Raw genomic sequence first — 23,094 nt, forward strand, 5'->3', positions numbered from 1 at the left:
TAAATCCTTAATAAAACTATCTTCAGAATGAGTGGTTTCTAATCCATTATACTTAGCAATCTGGTTTCAAAGTGGAAAAGTTGATTCAGATCTTCAGAATTTGAGGGTACTCAAATAATAATTATGGAATTCTTCAAAAAACCTCTAATAAAAAGACATGTTTGGTTTAAAGATATGTAGAGTGTGAATCTATATGGCTGCACAGCCCTGTTATTAACTTTATCTCAGGCCTTATTACATCTAGCAAGCATATTTTAAAAAATATAGAAGCTACTTGGGGATCTGTATTAATGAAGATGACATCTTTTAAGATCTTCATTCATTGTAAAAATTACTTATGGGGTACTGTTGGAATAATTTATCAACTTATTGAGTGCCTATGCACAATATACTAAGGCAAAGGTGTTAAACTCGTGTCGTTACGGCGGCATCATGTGACATATCGGGACTTTTTCCCCCCTCACATGGACATGGTCAGCGCGTCACGCATCCAGCTCATGGGCCGGGAGCTTGACAGCCCTGTACTAAGGCAACCAAACTGGTTAACCAGCATTTGTGTGCTGCCATCTTATCCTGCTTCTGCATAGTACCATTACTTTAATAAGATTAAATGTCCTACTCAAATCCAGAGGGACTGCCATTTCCAATTAGCAAAATACAAACTCTGTAAACATCAAATTCCAGTTTATTAAGATCAAAAATGAGGACACCAAATTTGCAATCTATCTTTCACAACAGAAAAGTGAAAAGTCATGAGGGGTGATTGGAATAAAGGTGACAGGCCAGGCATTCCTTTAACTTAATCTTAGCTGAATTAACATGTGGTATGAACCAGGTCATTCAACTTCATAACAAAAATGTATTACATTCAATAACATAGGCTAATGTTGGTTTAATACCACAAAGAGTATTTCTAGTTTTGGTACCCTCTTCTCTTTATTCTAAAGCCATTTACAATAGTAACTTTTCAGGAAAAAGGTTTTTTTCTCTCTCTCTAAGAAAAAAAAGGACTAATAATATAAGTGGGATGCATTCCTTTTGGGTACACTACAAATCCATCATCTGAATGAATGTAGTGAGCATTCGTACCTAAGATCTTCAATGCCTCACGAATATGCAGATATACAGCACAGAGGAATAGTAAGAAATGCATACATTCTAGGTAATGCATAAATGTAAGAAATAATGAAGCAAAGAGAGGGAAAAAGAAACCCCATGTTCATTCAAATAAAAATGAGCATTCCAAGAAGATAATTTACACCTGCACTCTGAAACCTGAGGCTAACCAATTAAGCAATGCCAAAAGCTTTATATCAAGGGACTTCAAACTTGGCAAGTTTAAGACTTGCGGACTTCAACTCCAATAATTCCTGAGCTAACATGACTGGAGGAGGAATTCTGGGAGTTGAAATCCACAAGTCTTAAAGCTGTCAAGTTTGAAGACCCCTGCTTTATATAAATGAAAACTATGAGTTACTATGTATGATTTCAATGTCAGTTTCCACCAGTGGTGGGATCCAACATTTTTTACTACCGGTTCTGTGGGCGTGGCTTGGTGGCGTGGTGTGGCAGGGGAATGTTACTGTAAAATCTCCATTCCCACCCCACTCCTGGGGAAGGTTACTGCAAAATCCCATTCCCTCCCCACACCACTAGCCTGCTTTCCAGCTCTGTTCTCCTGTGCAGGGCAACAAAACAAGGTCCAGCCCATCGGCTGGGACTCAGGAGGCAGAGAATAGATGGGAGCAGGGCCAGTCAGAGGTGGTATTTGCCGGTTCTCCAAACTACTCAAAATTTCCGCTACCGATTCTCCAGAACTGGTCAGAACTGCTGAATACCACCTCTGATTTCCTCATCAGTGTTTCTATAATCTTACAATATATGCCTCTGTATTTTTATTTCTAGTTAGATTTTGCATCTCAAGACAAAATGAAAGACAAAAGAGTATTATGGGACTTTAAAAATGGAAATATATATGCAAAGATGTAAGATGTAAAAATTGTGTTATAATTTCTATGGCGAAAAATGTATTTCACTGAATAGGGTGATAGATACAATGAAGGAAACTAAACCAATATAAAAAGAGTGTTCCATCCACAACATAGAATTTCCACTGGGGTTACAAATATGCATTTCTTTCTCTCACTTTGTACCAGTAGTGCAAATTATATTAAGTCTAATTTCTTATCTGTGAATATTAAGCAGAGTTTGAATATTACTGGGGAGGATATGGAATTCCACAAAGATTCATTTTATCAGTTGCAGCTGAATTTTGATAGGAATATCAAGCCTCAATTAAATTCATAGCACATCGTAACTAAGCAATTATAGAAGAATGAAAATGCCTCCATTTAGAAATAGAAAATAGTATACTCTTACTGTTTCACCGGTTTTCCCAAGAACTCCTTGGTCTCCTGTTTCTCCCTGTTGTTTTAAAAATATAAGACTTTACTTTAAATACAGAAATTTAAATATTTTCCTACTATATATGGTTTATACCAGGGGTGGGTCTCAAAAATTTTAGATAAGGGTTCTCTGCCTGGTTGCTGGGTGGGCGTGGCCATGGTGGGCATGGCCTAATCGGCCTCCTGCACCACCGCCGGGGGGGCATTTTAGCCCTCCTCGGGCTCCAGAGGCTTTCTTCGAGCCTCCAGGAGGGCAAAAATGGCCTTCCTGAGCTCCAGAGACTCTCTGGAAGCCAGAAACGGGCTCATTTCTGGACTTCCTGAGCCTCTGCACATATCCTGCACTTACTTGCATCCAAAATGGCCCTGTGGGGACTCCTGGGAGGGGAGGGGTAGGCAGGGAGTGGGAGCTAGGAGTGGGATTTGGGGGTTCTCTGAACTGCACAGAATCTTAGCTAGGGGCTCTCCCGAACCCCTGCGAACCCCCAGCAGCCCACCCTTGGATTATACTGTTTTCTGTATTCCTGAACTTTTACCAACAATTAGAAAAAGATTATTTGCTTTTCTAAAGTCTTTCCACATAACATATTAACTTAAATCTATTTCACAGTCTCCCCTTTCCCTGAAGAGCTTAAATGTCATTTATTGTCTTTTATCTGCTAACAATTCTTGCATTCCTTCACCAGTATTATCTCTGCCTTCCTCTACAACTATGCACAAACAAACCATTTACTCGTACATTACTCAGAGTCCCTCTGTGAGGGAGATGGGTGATTTCTAAATTTGACAAATATTTGATAAAATTCAAATTATGACTATTTTTAATTTAACAAGACCAAATGTCTTACCTTCAGGCCTTCTAATCCTGGTTCACCTGCAAAACCTTTCCTTCCAGGTTTCCCCTATATTAAAACAAAGGAGTCCCATTTTTTGAAGTTCTTAAATGAAGATTTCATTGAATCACTGACAATTAGAGTTGCATTATGCTTGATACAACTAGTAAGAGTGACTGTGGGATAAAATATATGCTATCTGTATATATAAAATTCCTTTGCTTTTTCTTTCAACAAAAACATCTAGAGAAAAATTGCAGTTATATGTTTTAAGTGGAAAACCTGTTCATTCTTCTCCCATGATGGTTTGTTTGTTTTGTTTTTTGACATTTTTAACTGCTGAAATGCAAGGACTGAGTATGCATTTGTGTGTGTAGGGCAAGAATTTCAAAAGGAATATCATTTCTCAGAAAAAGACCTAATTGGTTCTCTGTAAAAAAAAAAATCTTACTCAAGAGTCTATTCTACCTATCTTGGCCTATCTTAATAGAAATAATTGCAGTTACTCTTCATGTTGGTTTATAAAGTACTGTTCTTATAGAAAATCTGTTGTGAATGACATTGTTTTTGTGTTTTATAATGTACACTATGTTGTGATTGCTTTATCCTCTTGATGCTACCAAAAAGACACTGCCTAGTAATAAACCTATAATAATTACTCATTAACATTTTTTAAAAATAATACTTTTTACAATTGTTCTAAGCATTAATGTTTGGAACAAATCTGCAGTGATATAAGATTTCAAAATATGTTTTGGATAAGGCTGAAGAAGTATATGAGCCAATCAAAGGAAATTTCTGGCAACACAAAATGAAGACATTGGATAATATGCTCTTAAATGTTGAATAATCTCGAGTTTATACAACTATCTTTGGATTCATTCTTGCTTTGTCTCTTTCTCTTTCTCAGCATTTCAAATCTTGCACTTTACTAGCCTTAATTAAAAATAGATAAAATGATTTCAAAACTAGATTTTTTTTTAAAAAAATTGAAAGTAGTGGTCTTTCTCAGTCTATCGGATATGAAAGGAAAACAAAAAATTCACTCAAGTTATTTGTTAGCCTTTCAAAGGTAAATGGGTAGAATTTATTTTAAAACATTGAACTTTTTGTTTTACATTCTTCTTAAGACATTCTGTTCATTTAACTGACAATGGGAACAGATGCACATAAATGGACTAAGAATTTCCAAAAATAAAACTACTATTAATCTGAAAATAGGGCTGATTGAAGGCAAAGCAGTGAAGGCATCAAACTTCTTTCCAGCTTCATAAGTGAACAGAAATTCATTACAATAAATCAAATTCTGCTTCAGCTACTGCTTTGCATGTCTCAAATTCATTCATTTTTCAAAAATACAAATTGTTTTACATTAACTGTAAAAAATGAAACATTTTAATAGGCAATCCTTCTTAGTCACATTTGGAGATGCCAAGAATACAGATTAACTGTAGTCTATATTGTATGTAGTCCACACAGATTAACTGTAGTCCATTTTTTTAACCTGATAGAAGCCCCAAATAGGAATATATAGTAAAATGTGAATGTTTTAAACCTGGATTGAAATTCATTTTGTGTCCTTGAGAATATCCCTCTGTGATGAATTATCTATTTTTCTTTTAATACCACTAAGTATTTAGAATCATTTAAGATGTAACAATATAAATGAGCGGAGAAAGGTAATGTCAAATAAGAAAAACACCTATTATTTAGTTTTATAAAATATTGAGAAAAATACATGTAAGAAAAATAAGTAATTCTATGCAGTGACCCCTAAATTCTACAGTACAAATAATTTATATACCTTCGGAATAAATTAAACCACACAACTTTCTTTGAGAAAGAACCTGAGTTCCAGCTGAGAGCATTTCAGCCATAGGAGGCTGAGGAAGGGAAGAATATTGAGAAGAATATTGATAATTAATTCAATTGGGGTAGTTATCTATAAATGATATGCTTTTTGAAACATTAATGAATGTGAAAACAATAGGAGAGGGGGTTATCAGGAATACATAATATTTTTACAAAATGTACATAGAAAGGTAGAACATCCTAAGAGGAAAACTGGACTGAATAAATTTAGTACAGTAAATAAAAGTAAAATCAGTGAAATGTATAGTCATATTCTATTCTATTCTACAACGGACTATAATTTCCTGTGAATAATTTAGACTACAAATACCAGCAGTTCCAATTTCTAAGATTATGAAGCGAGAAATTATGGAAGTTAAGCATAACATCAAGTCCTGCAAAAACAACCGATATATTTTAAAAAAAGAAAAACCAGGACAAATTGATTTGATATCAGTTTGAAGGAAGGACTTCAAAAAGTACTTTACAAAAAACTCAGACATTAACTTTACAACAGTAACAAGATCCGAAATGCATTGGTGTTGTGTTTAATTTTTAAACTTCCTGCATGCACAAACATTTTTGGAACAACAAAAAATTACATGCCTCCTATAATGTGAGATAAAAGTACTGTTATGGTATATTGAATGAGAGATGAGGGAAGTGGTCAGATAAGGGTCAGCTTAGCCTGTTGCAGGACTGTGGATATGTGACAAATGTCTCAGAAGGGACCCTCCCTAATTTATTGGGCTCTAAAGATGATGGGAAGGAATGAAATTTTAGACTTGTAAGATTTTGTTACTGTAACTTTACAATTAAATTGAGCTGTGGTGGTTGCAGTGATTAGACTGCAATATTTCAGGCTGACTCTGCTCACTGCCAGGAGTTCGATCCTGACCAGCTCAAGGTTCACTCAGCCTTCCATCCTTTTCAGTATTTACCCTTGGTCCAGTTACTCCACTTGGCCCGACAGGTCCTTCTTCTCCCTAAAGCAAAAGAAGGGCAATAATTTATTCTTGCATATTGCATTTCCTGCAGATATCTTTATAATGTAACATTGAACATCTTAATGGGACTATGTATATACTTAAACTTAAGAATTTACAGAATAATGATGAACTCATAAGCATATATTTACGGTATATAGGAGTAAATCTCACTGGACTCAGTAAGATTTATTTCTGAGTATAGACATGTAATATTGCTTTGGGCATCAATAGTTACTAATTCAGGGACATAATACTACATGTCTAAATCTACTCAATTAAACTTTAATTAATTGTTAAACTTTAATAAAATCACTACGCAATCTAAAACCATCTCTATCTATTGGACCGGATGGAATATGTGCCTACTTCTTAAGAAAGCTATCCACTGCCATAGCCAAACCTCTAAGCATAATCTTTGAAAAATCTTTCAGGACCAGCTCCTTGCCTAACCTATGGTCACAAGCCACAGTCATCCCCATCTTCAAAAAGGGAGACCCAAGCCTAGTTGAAAATTACAGGCCAATCTCCTTATGCTGCGTCACCTGTAAAGTCATGGAATCTATTATTAACCAATCCATCATCCTCCACTTAGAGACAAATAACCTACTCTCCAATAAACAATTTGGTTTCAGAAAAAAACTATTCTGTAATCTACAACTCTTACACTGCAAAAACATATGGACGACACAACTCGACCAGGGCAAAGCAATAGACACAATCTACATAGACTTCTGTAAAGTCTTTGATTCAGTGGTACACGACAAACTACTCCTAAAAATAAAATCCTATGGTATCTCTGGACAACTGAATAACTGGATAGAAGCATTCCTGTCAAACAGACAACAAATGGTCAAAATCGGGAGCGTCCTATCAAATCCAGTACCTGTCAATAGTGGTGTCCCCAAGGCAGTGTTCTAGGACCAACTCTCTTCATACTCTACATAAACGACCTCTGTGATCATATCAAGAGCAATTGCGTTCTCTTCGCTGATGATGTAAAGCTGTTCAATACCACAGACAATACTGCTACCCTACAAAAAGATCTTGACTATGTATCAGAATGGTCAAACAAATGGCAACTTCAAATCTCAACAAATAAATGCTCTGTCTTACATATTGGCAAAAAAAAAAACAGAAAATAAAATACAAGCTGAATAGTCAAGAACTTGTTGATGACCCAAGCTCTGTAAAGGACCTTGGAATACTCACCTCTAATGATCTAAGTGCTAGAGCCCACTGCAACTACATAGCCAAAAAGGCATTAAGAGTTGTTAACCTAATCCTACGTAGCTTTTTCTCTGGTAATATCACACTACTAACCAGAGCATACAAAACATTTGCTAGACCAATACTCGAATACAGTTCATCAGTCTGGAACCCACATTACGTATCTGATATTAGCACAATTGAGAAAGTCCAGAAATATTTCACAAGAAGAGTTCTCCACTCCTCTACTGTTGTAGAATACCTTATGCCACCAGACTTGAAATTCTAGAACTAGAAAACCTTGAATTACGCTGTCTTCGGTCTGACTTAAGCATGGTATATAAAATCATACACTGCAATGTCCTACCTGTCAGTGAATACTTCAGCTTCAACCATAACAACACAAGAGCACACAATAGATACAAACTCAAAGTAAACCGCACCAAACTTGATTGCAGGAAATACGACTTCAGCAATAGAGTGGTCAATGTCTGGAATACTCTACCCGACTCTGTAGTTTCTTCCCCAAACCCCAAAAACTTTAACCTTAGACTGTCTACTATTGACCTCACCCCTTTCCTAAGAGGTCTGTAGGGGCGTGCATAAGCGCACCAACGTGCCTACCGTCCCTGTCCTATTGTTTCTCTTATTCTTTTATTTTTCTTATATGTACCCATTTCATGTATTCACAACTATGTATACACTTATACTTATTATCTTGTAAACAATTGGCAAATCAAATAAATAAATAAATAAATAATAAATAAATTGTAAATTGGATTTCTTTAGGATGCTTTAGGTAAACTATTATGGATTCAGTTTTAAAAGAAAAGATGCCTCCTTTTTCAGATAAATTATCTCTTAATAGATGGACATTAAAATATGCACTCAACAACACATCTTTTATTTAATTTATACATTAATATATTTCTTCTTCAGAATGCAAAACATAGTCCCTCCTAGTGTGTGTAAAATACCAGATTTGGTTCATTTAACATTGTACAGGCGCCACCAAAACAAGTAAGTTATTGATGGGCCACCGTTTATACTTCACATCTGCCAGAGAGAAATTTAGTAATTTTGCAAGTTAAAAATAAGATCAACCGCACAGGACTAGATCCCAGCTCTAAAAACAAATGTGCTTTTGAGAGAACAATCACCTTACCTCAACTCCTTTGGGACCAGATGGACCGAGAGGACCTCTGTCACCTAGAAACCCCTAAATAACATAAATCATAAGATTAATGAACAGACATGCTACTGAAGAAAGCATAGAGGAGTATGAGGATTAATGGTAAGAAATATAACTTGATATTACCCCACTTTATGAAATATAATTTATATTTCCCTACTTTATGTTATAATTGTTTCTCTTAGGAAGCCTTAACTATTAAATCAATACCCATTTGGGCTTCTCTGTAAAAAGTATAATATGCATAGAGTTATGTACACCTGCATTCCAATTATGTGTTAAAAGCTCACAAGGGAAAACTACTTAAATGGAGAGTAAATTGTAATCATTTCCTGCTGAAACCATTAATCTTGGATTAGGCATATGCATTAATTTTTATTTTTCACATTGCAGGTGGGAAAGCAGCTGCAAAGGGTGGATTCTGATCATAAAACAGCAACAGATAAAGGATTAATCATCATCTCCCACTAGCAGCACTCCAGCAATAACATTTGCAGTCAATAGTGTATATCACAAAAAGTGAGCTCAGCAATCACAGATGCATCATGTAAAAGTTAAGCTTAAATGGAATTGAATTTTCTTTATTTTATTTCTTTTTCACTTTTCTATGACTGTTTTCTATTTTTCTTATCTTAAAATTTGTATTGTTTTTACTCTATGGAAAAAAACTTTAATAAAAATTATAGATGGATGGATGGATATAATCTAAAAAAGAGGAAAGTATACAACTTTGTCCCACCTCTTTGCCAACCTGGAACCAGTCTGTTTCACTATGTTCTGTCCATATTGTGTTTTCCTGACCTGTATATAAGCTTGTCAAAAGGGCCATAAAATATTCTGGGGTTCCCATTTTCCAGAGTCACATGATTTACATGCATTTTTATAATCACTGAAGCTGACGAAAAATACTTCTGTATTAATCAGCTGAAATGGATTGTTTTTTTCACTTAATCAAGGAGTTATCCTTTATTCTTTCTACTTTGCAAGGCTTATTTTAATAAATGTCTAAATAACTTAACTGCTACCTCCGTGAAATGTTCTCATAAAATGTAGCCTCCTCCAAATGTATCTCTCTGTGACAGTAGTGGCATGAACTAATTAAATTAAATTAAATGCTCACCACAGAGCAGACATGGAAACTCAGATTACAGCATAATCCAAGCAATGTAGACAGCATCTCATCTGTGGATGGGTCTTTTGGCTCTAGCAGAGATTTAAATAGTTTTTATACAACTCAGAGTGTATTGACTCAATGTTTGGATATTATAAAATGGAAAAATCAAATCACTTCTTCTGTCCATTTACATTAGAAACTTTATTGGTTCTATTACAAAGTTAATGGGGAGCATTATACTGTATGGCTCATTTGTAGAAAGAAATAATTTGGAAAGAAAATCAACAGTCATTTCACAGAATTTCAAAGCTAGAAGCATCTTTCTGTTCTTGATTGGTACCCATACAGTCACTAAATCTGTATTTTAGTGGAGATTATTTAACAAGATTTTAGATCAAATATATTTTATTTCTAGCACTTTTCTATCAGTCTCAATCCGTGTGTGTGTGTGTGTGTGTGTGTGTGTGTATGTAGGGGTGGGATTCTACCAGTTCGCACCTATTCGCTAGAACCGGTTGTTAACATTCTAAGCAGTTCGGAGAACTGGTTGTTAGAAAAAATTACTGGCCTAATCCTGTAAGGAAGGCAGGAAGGAAACATTCTGGTGTTGCTTACAGAAACTGCCTCTCCGTTAACCCTTATTACATTCTTGGCAGGACTAGCCTTCCTGTCTCAGGAACTTCTCTGGAGTTTTTTTCCCCTCCTTTGCTGGTACTTTGCTTGTGTGGAGTGCATTCAAAGTTACAATGGCACTGAAAAAAGTGACTTATGACCATTTTTCACACTTACAACTGTTGCAGCATCCCCACAGTCACGAGAGGCTAGGCAAGGAGATGTGTGCCTCAATGTGAGTGATATTAAGTTGGCGACGCCCAGCCAATAACATGACCACCAAGCCACGCCCACCACCTAAGCCACGCCCACAGAACCGGTTGTTAAAAAATTTGAATCCCACCCCTGTATGTATGTATGTGTATGTATATATATGTGTGTGTGTGTGTGTGTGTGTGTGTGTGTGTGTGTGTGTATGGATCTTTGGTTATTCGGGTTTTCTCCCGCGTAAGATTGGAAGTATCTAGGCAGCGTTCGATGAAGTCTCATTCATCATCTTCAGGCTTGTGTCTTCGGCTCTGTGCTTCTCAGAGTGCACTCTGAGAAGCACAGAGCCAAGACACAAGCCTGAAGATGATGAATGAGACTTCATAAACTTGCTAGATACTTCCAATCTTATGTGGGAGAAAATCTGAATAACCAAAGATCCACATACAAATACCATGAGAACCTCAGAAAACATATATATATATATTTGTTTTCTTAAGTTTTCACGGGTATTTATATGTATGGTATTCAGCTTTGTTTGGGTATTTTCACGTCATTATAGTTGTCCTTTTAAAGTTGAGATTCGGCAGAATCTCATCTGCCATCATCAGGCTTGTGTATTGTGTTCATGTGGTGTGTTGATCAGATGAACACAATACACAAGCCTGATGATGGCAGATGAGATTCTGCCAAAATGTTGCTACAACTTTAAAAGCACAACTATAATGACATGGGAAAATACCCGAACAAAGCTGAATACCATACATGTGTGTGTGTGTGTGTGTGTGTGTGTGTGTGTAAGATGTATTGCATAGGTGTCACGAAAAATGACAGTTGCATTATTTATAGAATGCTTTGTAATTATTGGATAGGTTGCTTTTCTTCTTTTCTGATATTTTTAAAATAGGAATAAAATGAAATTCCCTGCTTGGGATATATCACACAGGACTTTTTTAAAAAATTATCTTTCTAGGACTGAGAGAAAATGGATGGTCCAATATTTTCCAGCTGGCTTTATGCCAAAGTGGAACTAGATACTGTTAGCATTGCTTTTCGTTTATCCCTCAATTGCCCTTCTTTCACCATTTGCCCTTCTTTCACTGAGCCACGGTGGCATAGTGGCTAGAATGCAGTTCTGCAGGCTACTTCTGCTGACTGCCTACAATTTGACAATTCAAATCTCACCAGACTCAAGGTTGACTCAGCTTTCCATCCTTCCTATCTATGAGAACATAGATTGTTGGGGGCAATATGCTGACTCTGTAACGTGCTTAGAGAGGGCTGTAAAGCACTGTGAACTGGTATATAAGTCTAAATGCTAATGCTAATCCTTCACTTCAGTCAGTCAGAGAAATCAAATGGTGCTAATAGGTATCCATCAATTTGATAGATGTAGCATAACCAAGTAATTCAGAATGCAATTACATAATAGATTTGAGTATACAGTACCAACTACATTATTTGTACAATGTTTTGCTCAATCCACTCCTCCCTTGGCTCTTGCTACAAGCAGGAGAGAGGAAATCTTGTACCAATTTCCCAGAACACCAATATGATGCGCAAACCTGTGACCGTGACCAGAGCCCCTCTTCACCCTTTTAGATGTTTTCTGGTTTCTAAAATGATACCTTTAATCACTGCACCAAACTGGTTTCCTGATGTAGAGAACATCAGTAGAGCAAGCCATCTGTGGACCCACATTTCACTTCCAATCTGGAGCATATCTATGAGTACCCACATTCCCAGATGTCCAACACTGATAAGAGTTTGCTCCCAAACACAATGGTGCTAACGACATGTTTTGAATGAATTATGGTAATCTAACTATTAAGATATTCAACCCTAATACTACAAAGTTTATTACACAAACTGTAAGCTGTCTCATTATGATTTTGCTCTTGTGATACAGAAATCAAGATATATTAACTGAAAGGACAACTGGGGAAAGCAGATACAGCCCAAATAATCTTTTAACAATTGAATAAATTAGAGTACATTAGAGGATTGATCATAAAAGAGCTAAACAGTTTCCTGAATGTTCTTTACAAGGTGAATTGGGACGACAGTGATGGAAAGAAAATGTCATTATGAAATTGTGTCATTGCCAAGAGTCAATATTTTACATTAGTATTAATATAAAAGGCTTTGTCATCCTTTCCTGGCAGCTAGAGTATATTTATATATAAATTTCAGGGAGAAGAATGAGGAAAAGAAGAGTTTAGCAAGACAGTCTTCCAAGAAAAAAAGAAACTCTAGAAAACTTCAGTCAGTACGTGACATCTGAGAGTGTTAAAGCTGAACAATTCCAGTTTCACATAGGCCTGGGATCATTTGATTATGGACTCGGTAAAAGCTTTTCCATTTATGTAATGTTCATCTCAAATGTAAGCCACCAATTTTCTCTAATTAAAGAACATATCCTCTATTAAAATATTACATAGAAAAGACTCATCCTTACATCAAATAAAAATTTCAGCTTCCAGCTAAATAATCAGTGTTCTGACTATGATCTTTGATTAACAATCAACCAGCATAGCACAATTTGGGAAAGGATATTGAATATTTGTTAGGAAAAATATGTGTTACATCCAGAGGCAATAGCAAATTGTCTATTAAATGTATAGCTAGAATAGTATTGAAGGGTCTATAATTCATAAGATACATTCTCCTCATGTATCTGTGCAATGAGTTTGTAGAAAAAATAGCAAAAAGAAGCAAAAAAGAAATAGCAACAAGTTTTATTGAACATTATAAGCCATCTTTTCCTCCCAACGATATTTTAATACAGGCTTTTCAAACTTAGCACTCTCTAGAACAGGTGTCAGCATCCCGTGGCTCTGGATCCGCATGCAATGTCCTACCTGTCAATGAATACTTCAGCTTCAACCATAACAACACAAGAGCACACAATAGATACAAACTCAAAGTAAACCGCACCAAACTTGATTGCAGGAAATACGACTTCAGCAATAGAGTGGTCAATGTCTGGAATACTCTACCCGACTCTGTAGTCTCTTCCCCAAACCCCAAAAACTTTAACCTTAGACTGTCTACTATTGACCTCACCCCTTTCCTAAGAGGTCTGTAGGGGGCGTGCATAAGCGCACCATCGTGCCTACCGTCCCTGTCCTATTGTTTCTCTTATTCTTTTATTTTTCTTATATGTACCCATTTCATGTATTCACAACTATGTATACACTTATACTTATTATCTTGTAAACAATTGGCAAATCAAATAAATAAATAAATAAATAAAATGCGGCTTTTTGGGCCCTCTGCTGTGGCTCCCTGTTCGGTGATCCCACCACTGGCTGGCCCCGCCCTTCGCCCTCCCCTCCCAGTCACTCCTTTCCTGGCCTGAGAAGGTAAAACACAAAAAACAGAAATAAGCAGGAGGGAGGGAGGGAAGGAAAGAGAGAGACCCATTTCCCACAGAAAACACTGGGAGCCACAAAACCTGAGTAGGCATGGTGGGGGGCATATCATGTGACTGGGTGGGAGTGACGTTGAGTTGGCCACACCCACACAGGTTTTGTGGCTCCCAGTTTTTTCTTTTCTGTGGGAAACAGGTCCAAATGGCTCTTTGAGTGTTTAAGGTTGCAGACCTCTGTTCTAGAATGTACTGGGATATAACTCATATCATAGCTTCATAGCTGAGTAGCACAGCAACTTGATTGGGGGGGGGGGGGTTGGACTCCAACACATTTGGAAGTGATCTAGATAATAGTGATCTAACAAGATCCATCTGCTGCCTTTTCCCATATTACATAAAGATTAGCAATGTTGCAACTTCTTTAAAGTTGGTTTCTCAAACTTCTTTGAAGCAAGCACCCAAAAGATTTCAAAATCAGTAAAACATGGCTTCTACAATTTTACTTGCTGTATTTAATTACAAAGAAATTGTAATATTTTCACATATTCTTACCTTTGGGCCTTCTGGACCATTTGGACCTGGTACACCAATATCTCCTGGAAAACCCTAGGACCAAATAAACAAACAAGGAATTGCAATTACCATTTTATTCAAGAACTTAAAGGAAAAAGGAGACCTTCGTTTTCTATTCTTTCCCTTTTGTTTAGTTACAATGCATATAGTGGGGGGAAAAACCCATCTGTTTTACTGTAGAAAAGGATCTGATCAATATTGAAATGCTCCAGATGCTGACCTGCAGCTTGTCTGAGTGACAATACCATATGGGCCACTGACATTATAGATTTCTTGGGATTACATAGCCAAGGTCCTTTTTTAGTAACTTCTTCTAACTGATAACTGGCTACATCAAATATTGCACTTAAATCCCTGATTATGACATCTCTCTATAAGCGCACCGACGTGCCCACCATCCCTGTCCTATTGTTTCTTTTTTTCTTATTCGTATCCATTTCATGTATTCATAACCATGTTTATACTTATACCTGTTATCTAATAATCACTTGAAAAAATAAAATAAATAAAATTTATAAAGCACTTCAGTATTAACAAATGCCCTAATTACATTAAACTCTACCCAGGAGATTTTGCTGCTACTAGTACATAAATAAAAGGTTTAATTTTTTACAAATACCAAAGTTGAATTGTAAAATGAGACATCTGGGGCTGTAAGTAATCTATAATCACCAGGTGTGTCTTTTGTTTTTTAAGGGAATATGTCTTATTTCATAAAATGTCCATTATTCCCATGGTATTTGTGATTACTGGAATTTCAGCCTGGCAACCATGTAGAAATAAAATCCTACTTTGGAAACAACAAAGTATTCTAATGAATTAAAATGTATGTGATATAGGTATATGAAAATCACAGCATCTTTATAAATATTCATTACAATCAGTAACCTCATAATATATGCTATTTCTATGGTATATAAAAATACCTAACACATATTATTGCAACAGAATAATTACAAAGCTTGCAACACTTCATCAGAACTTTCCAAATATGTCAGTATAAAATACAACATAGTTGTAAAGGAAACCTTTTTGGAACTAAATAATACAACTTAGCTAATGACTCATGTTGAGAGACCTGCACTTCATTACTCCTAAATTTTATTCATATCAAACATCACTTCCCTACATAATTCTAGAGTTCTTTTGTATGCAAAGCATATGGCAGAAGACTTCCATACAGTTTATTGTCCTGAGGGGATCCTGCACTTAATTACAAATCAAAATGATTTACAGATCAAATGAAGTTCATGTTGAAAATAATAACTAAACTTTTTTGTTTTGTTTTTTGTTACTCCAAAAGCATTCTGGAAAGAAAAGCTTCCCAAGGAAACAAGAAGTTTGTATAGTGCAATAGAAGGGCCTCCACACTAAAAGAGAAAAATGACTTAAAGCTATGATGTATTCTGTCTGACGAGGGAGTAGCTCCCACAAACAGTTTTGGGACAATTACTATTACCAGAGCTTAACAATAAAACATTCCTAATAATAAGAAACATAAAGCTGGTTTCACAAAACTCATCTGAATTACAAATACAATGACTTAAAAATATTTTTAGCTTCAAAAACATTTTTAAATAGGCTCTAAGACAATCTGGGGATATTTAATTTTCTTCCTTCAAACGACAATCCATCAATATTATCTTTAAAACACTTCCAAAAGTTATCCATAACATTACATATCAGCCTGCTGTATGAGAAACATAAACCCTCCAACCCCATTCAGATACATTAAATCAGTTTTGTCTTTCTAAACCATGATATTTTTTGCTACATATAAGCAACTTAGTTGTATCTACTGTTCATGAAATAAATCTAGATCTTATATTTAGAACTACATTTTTGGATGCATTTTAGCAATACTATAACAATAAAGGTGTACTGTACATTAGCCGTGTACAATTTCAGTAAATATATCCACATTTCCAGGTGGCAGATACTGAACAATAATTTATTCAGAAAGTGAAATCAATGAGAATTACTGATTTCTGATATTTAAAATTATTGTATTCCATCCTGGAATTCAAAACAAAGTTCCCAAGAAATTTTCAATGCAGACTTAGGTCTGTTTTTTTATTCTTTATTACTAATATTTTATTAACCAATTAAGGATATTAATATAGGATAGTCCTCACTTACTGATTGTCTCATTTAATGAACATTCAAAGTTATGACAAAAAAAAGCTTTGCGACCAATAGTCACATTTTCAATGTTACATGGCCACATGATCACCATTTGTATCCCATGCAACTGGGGCACGTTTAAAAACATTGCAGCATCTTGCAATCACATGCCCACGATTTGTGTTTTTTTGCTTACAACAAGCAGAGTTAATAGAGAAGGCAGAATTAAAATTGTAAAGTTATTACCAAAACACCTGAAAGTCCCAATTTCGTCATTAAGTAAGGACTGCCTGTGTGCAAATTTGAAAGATTGTAACTGGTCGATTACCTCTGGTCCAGGTGGGCCTGATGGTCCCTGAGGTCCTGGATCTCCCATTTTGCCCTAAAATTAGAACCTGTATTATGCATCCAAGTTTTTCTTAAGAGGTACAGAAAATGAAATTGTATAATAATGTGCATTTTTTTTTATATCCAGCATTTGAATCTTGTTGATTTTAATAAGAAAATTCTTTGCCTTTTGGAAATTACTGCTGGATTAGTAGAAAAAAATTACAAAGAGTATCAGTAGTAGTGATAATACCTTTTTAATAATATTATAGTACATTATACTATAAAAAAGTAAATGCATGTCATTATTAAATTTAAGATTATACATATACAGATGAATTCGAAACCAATAAATTACTTCATATTGCTTGACTAAAACATTCCAGAGAAAGTCTGATTATATGGGCAATAAGAGTTGACAGCAACTGGAAGGCACATGATTAATAAATTTGATTAAAATTGATTTATAAAAATAGATTTTCATACTACTCTTTACCAAAAGCCAAATCATGAAATATTAAGGTTGCCTATTTTGTTAAGTGGCTCTGCTATGAAAAAAATATTAATCTATGTTTAAATATTATAAGTGATTACTCTTATAAAATAGAAATGTATCTTATTCCAGTAATACATAAAGTTTAGTTCAGAAGTAAAATACAGTCAGTCCTTGATTTACGAATGTTCATTCAATGATAATTCAAAGTTATTATGGCCTCAGAAAAAGTAACTTATGATCTGTCCTCAGTTACAACTACTGCAACCCATGCAGTCATGTGATCAAAATTCAAGAGCTTGGCAACCGGTTTTCATTTACAACAATTGAAGCGGTCTTGGAGTCGTGGGATCATGATTTATGATCTTCCCAAAGCTATTAAAACATACCGAGGGACCTGGTTTTCCTCTATTTCCTGGAAGCCCTGGCAAACCAACAGCACCCTTTTGAGAAAAGAAAAGAGTCAGGAGTTGCTAAAATTAAAATAACATGAATAATTGCACTCTGCCATTAAAAACAGAAGGAAGGTGATGCTATCATTCTTTCTAAAGAATATTTTTATTCTGTCCTTTCATTTGAAAGTCACAGTTCAGGAAAATATAATGATTACTTTGTTTTTTTCATAGATACTTACTGTTACAAATACAAGTGAAACCTATATAAAATAAGATATTGGAATTTCCTTTTTTGGGGATCCGTTGGTATGGACCAAGCTATTTTAATGCAAACATTTTAAATCAAAGAAAAATACTTTAGCTTCCCTTCTGCTCTTACCTAACTCTATTCTGTTAACGGAACATATATCCTGTAGGTCGGAGTAAAAAATAGCAGTATTACATTACAAGCTGGATTGGAGTGCATGATTTCTCTCTCTCTCATTACGTCATTCTTAGAAAATTTTTTGCATCATATTAATCTAACCCTGTTTGTCTTTTCCTACCATGCATGCTGCAGGAGTACCTAGGACAAGGTACTAGAGTTTTTAGATTATACCATAGTGTACTATTTCTAAATATGCCCATTTCATCAGAAAAGAAGCAAGGTAAGCATATGATAGGACGTGTTATGCAAGAGAGATTTACTTCTAATAAATTGGTATTTGTAACTGGCTGTGTCCTCATAGCAGCTACTTGTGAATGGGCATTTTCTTCATTCAGCAGCGTATTTGCAAGAATGCCAACAAAAATTCCAAATGTGCCCACCAGGCCAAAAAGACTGAACCTCTGGGTGATGTAGTCATTAATTAATTACATAACAGTAATCAGAATGTTAAAAGTGAACGATCCAAGAACTTTCATGTTCTTCTTCTTGATACTTATCATCTTTAAAACCTCTGTGGGTCAAGAATTTTTGTGATAATATGGACGATCTGTTTCAGAAATGTACCTGTGAGTGTCAATGTGCTTCAACATGAATTTAAGTCATTGTCTAGTCCTTCCTTTGCTAACCACTAACATGAAGCAGTTGCCAATATCAGCCTTGATTCCAAAGCAGCCAATCGCCACTCACTCAGCCCTTGCCACCATCTGATTGCTGGGGCCAGAGGGAGATGGAAAGAATAAATCGAATTGTGACCCTCCTTTCTTCCCTTGCGCCATACAATCTTCAGGTTTCTGGGAAAGAAAGTTAGAAGACACTGGTGGCATTGAAGTGGCTAAAACTCTCCTAAATTTCAAGCATTCTATAAGTTAGCCCATTTGACCTTGTTTCAATAATTGTTGTCCTATACTTTCTAATTGCACCCAATTGTAGGTTACAGACACAATATAGATTATTATAGCACTCATGAATCAATAACTTGATGAGACTGAAACAATGGACACTGCAGAGTACATATTGTAAAGTCTATATAAACTTTATATAATAAAGCTCTTTTGAATTTACCTTGTCTCCTGGATACCCCACTTCTCCTTGCTCTCCTGTAATGCCTTGTTCACCCTACAAAGGCATTCATTATAGGATATAATTTTATCAATGTATTATTTTACAGTACATTCCAAATATAAGAGAGTTATAAGTAACACATTTTATAATGTTTAATGAACACAGAAATAACATGTTTGCTATTATTTTAGAGATTAATATATTGTCCTGCATTTTCATTCTCTCTTTCTCTTTTATTTATTTATTTATTGATTGATTTGATTTGCCAATTGTTTACAAGATAATAAGTATAAGTGTATACATAGTTGTGAATACATGAAATGGGTACATATAAGAAAAATAAAAGAATAAGAGAAACAATAGGACAGGGACGGTAGGCACGTTGGTGCGCTTATGCACGCCCCCTACAGACCTCTTAGGAAAGGGGTGAGGTCAATAGTAGACAGTCTAAGGTTAAAGTTTTTGGGGTTTGGGGAAGAGACTACAGAGTCGGGTAGAGTATTCCAGACATTGACCACTCTATTGCTGAAGTCTTATTTCCTGCAATCAAGTTTGGTGCGGTTTACTTTGAGTTTGTATCTATTGTGTGCTCTTGTGTTGTTATGGTTGAAGCTGAAGTATTCATTGACAGGTAGGACATTGCAATGTATGATTTTATATACCATGCTTAAGTCAGACCGAAGACGGCGTAATTTAAGGTTTTCTAGTTCTAGAATTTCAAGTCTGGTGGCATAAGGTATTCTACAACGAGTAGAAGAGTGGAGAACTCTTCTTGTGAAATATTTCTGGACTTTCTCAATTGTGCTAATATCAGATACGTAATGAGGGTTCCAGACTGATGAACTGTATTCGAGTATTGGTCTAGCAAATGTTTTGTATGCTCTGCTTAGTAGTGTGTGTGGTAACATATTTTATTGATCATTTTCTGTAAGTCCTTTGTACAACTATTAGCATAGATCTAGGGATATGCAGGCATTCTTGGTGGGGGTAGGAGTACCCTTGCAATGAGTGTCTCATCCTGTTATGATCTGCAGGTTTAGAAGGAACAGGAAAATAGGTAAAAGTTCAAGGTACACAGTTGTGCTTTCTCATGGGACTTTCCAGACTTTCCCATGGGACTTTCCGTACCTGTATGTTCTCATGCTGTTGAGGTAATATCCTGTTGAGGTCATTGTTTTCTGAATATGCATACTGTACTTTTGCTTGTTGTTTTTCTCTCAATAAATACTGCTACCTGAGTTCACTCAGGGCTGGCATTTGCTCAGACATTTTCCCTGTGTCTCATTTCGAATGCCAGACCACCACAAAGTGGTGACCCCGACGTGATAGCTTGGAAGGCTATACGTTTCCCGCATCCTATACTCATCGTCGCGGACGTCGACTGGGCTCTCATCTTCTTCGCTGGACGAAGATAGATTCTTTTCGTGAGTATGGGGGGAGATCTCTCAAAGGCTCAGAAAGAGCACATCAGGGAATTGAGAGGGATCATTGGGAATAGTTTTGGGTTTGGAGTTGGTAGTAGGGGTTGTGCTGTAGGAAAGAAAGAAATTGAGGACTTACTACAGTATGTTTGGAAAAATATTAAGTCATATCCGGAGGGAGGTAGTATTAAAGTAGAGTCCTGGAAAAAGATAGGGAAATTTTTGCACGAGGAGCTTCGTGCCCCTTCTTCAATTTTGTTAACCTGGAGGGTGATTATGGATGCGTTAGCTACTTATGAACAACTGCTCCTAGTACCCCCCGAAGAAGGTTTGCCGCCTTACCATGCGGTACGTTTGTTGCCGCCGACGGCACCTCCAGATAAATCTGGGGGACTGTCAGGCGCTAGAAATACTTTGTCAGAGGATAAGAGTTTACCTTTAAGGGTTCAGGTGGATGCAGTTACTGCAGCTATTCAAGAAGCAAAAAATAGAGGGGAATTATCAGGAGATGATTTGGTGGAGTTTGGAGTAGAAGTTCAACTTAATCCAGTAGAAATTGTCATGGACGCTGCGTTGAATCCGCAGCGGCAGTGGAAGCCTTTACCTCTCAGGGTTTTGAAGGAAGTTAAGCAAGCAGCAAAGGAATATGGTGTTAGATCGCCATATACTCAGGCATTGTTAGAAGCAGTCGGTTATGGAAATAAAATGATTCCGGCTGACTGGAAAGCTCTGTTGAATATGATTTTAACTCCAGCTCAATATTTGGTGTTAGATCAGAAATGGAGACAGCTGGCAGTTCAGAGGGGAACAGCAAGTATTACCCCAGATCAGCTTTACGGAGCTGGTAATTATACAACAGTGGAACAACAGAGAGATGGTATGCCTGAGGAGGGGTTCGTTCTTCTCCCACAATTAATTTTTCAAGCCGTAGGGGCTCTCCCTGACGGCGAAGGTGGTGAGAAGACCTTTACTAACATCAAACAAGGGAACAATGAACCCTATGAAAATTTCATTAGCAGACTGAAATTGGCTATTGAAAGACAAATTGATAATCAATTCGCCCAGAAAGAGTTGCTTTTGAAGTTAGCAGTAGAACATGCTAACACAGATTGCAGAAAGATCTTAAATCCACTTGTAGCAAGTGGAGAGCGAGAAAATCGCGGATTTGATTAATGCATGTAGGAAGGTTGGGAGTCAGTCTTTTAACATGGATACTTTAGCTCTGGCTTTACAAGCAGGAAATGCTCAAAAGGGAAATTGTTTCAATTGTGGGAAGCCTGGACATTTTAAAGCGCAATGTCGGGCTCCTGGAGGGGGTCAAAGTCAGCAGAATAAGAGATCAATGGGACAGGGTGTTCGTCCTAAATCAGTGTGCCCGAAATGTAAGAAAGGATACCATTGGGCAAATCAGTGCAGATTTCATTCTGAAGGAAAAAACTAGGAAGCAGGGATCAGGGCATTCTCCCTACTCTAAAGAGTGAAGTAATGTCCGAAGGGTTGGAGCCACCAGAGAGAGGTAGGGATAAGATAAGGTTGCCAGCTACTAAAGGTTCAGCAGGAATTGATCTTCCATTAGCCGAGGATTTGAAATTGGGGTATCCGCATGTGGTTTGTTTAGGGTCAACGGATTTCTATGGACCGTTGCCTCCGGCTTCTGTGGGTCTTCTTCTTCCTAGATCATCGGCTCATAGGCGTCAATTGTTTGTGGTTCCTGGGGTTATTGATTCAGATTATGAGGGTCAGATCAAAATTCAGGTTCATTCACCTGTTCCTCAATCTTTGAAAAAAGGGGATTGTTTTGCACAGCTTATAGTTTTGCCATCCATGTCTTTGGGAGAGTCAGATAGAATTCGTCAGGGTGGATTTGGATCTACAGATATGTTTAATGAGTCTAGTGTGTTTTCCATCATGCAAAATGTCAAGGCTGATCAGAAACCAAAATTAACTCTTTTGGTTGAAGGTAGAAAGTTCATTGGGATGCTGGACACTGGAGCAGATGTCTCGGTGATTAGCGAAAGTGAGTGGCCTAGGGAGTGGCCGACGGATCCTACACCGTCCGTTCGAGGAGTCGGAGGACTTCAGGACGCTTGCGGGTTAGTAGGAGGATTCTTTCTGTCAAAACAGAGCAGGGAGGTGCTATTGCACATTTCCAACCAATTGTTCTGCGCCTTCACGTTAACTTGTGGGGCAGAGATTTGATGCAACAGTTTGATACAAAGGTTGTCATTCATGATGACTGAACACCCAACTGTGGAGTTATTAAAATTACAACTACTCCAACAGGAGCCAGTGTGGATAGACCAATGGCCTTTGACTAGTGAGAAATTAGTTCATTTACATGAATTGGTTCAACAACAATTAGAAAAGGGACATATAGTGCCTACCACTAGTCCTTATAATTCTCCAGTTTTTGTTATCAAGAAGAAATCTGGGAAATACAGATTTTTACATGATTTGAGAGGCATAAATGCAATATTAAAGCCAATGGGT

The 23,094-nt window shown here is 36.5% G+C and overlaps 1 protein-coding gene across 1 annotated transcript in view; it reads right to left on the reverse strand.

Moving 5' to 3' along the window:
• The window catches only part of COL24A1 (collagen type XXIV alpha 1 chain), a 145,863-nt gene that overhangs the window by 71,263 nt on the left and 51,506 nt on the right, over positions 1-23,094 (reverse strand). Inside the window, exons 16-23 of the mRNA XM_087960561.1 lie at positions 19,184-19,237; positions 17,689-17,742; positions 16,808-16,861; positions 14,335-14,388; positions 8,450-8,503; positions 6,031-6,075; positions 3,254-3,307; positions 2,380-2,424 (exon numbers count right to left, since the gene is read on the reverse strand). Of these exons, the coding sequence (XP_087816687.1) occupies positions 2,380-2,424; positions 3,254-3,307; positions 6,031-6,075; positions 8,450-8,503; positions 14,335-14,388; positions 16,808-16,861; positions 17,689-17,742; positions 19,184-19,237 (414 nt within the window). The remainder of the gene's footprint in view (positions 1-2,379; positions 2,425-3,253; positions 3,308-6,030; positions 6,076-8,449; positions 8,504-14,334; positions 14,389-16,807; positions 16,862-17,688; positions 17,743-19,183; positions 19,238-23,094) is intronic.

Source organism: Notechis scutatus, chromosome 3, assembly GCF_049901735.1.
Source record: "Notechis scutatus isolate UNSWTSFEM ecotype Mainland chromosome 3, rNotScu1.2, whole genome shotgun sequence".
NCBI classification, from domain to species: Eukaryota; Metazoa; Chordata; class Lepidosauria; order Squamata; family Elapidae; genus Notechis; species Notechis scutatus.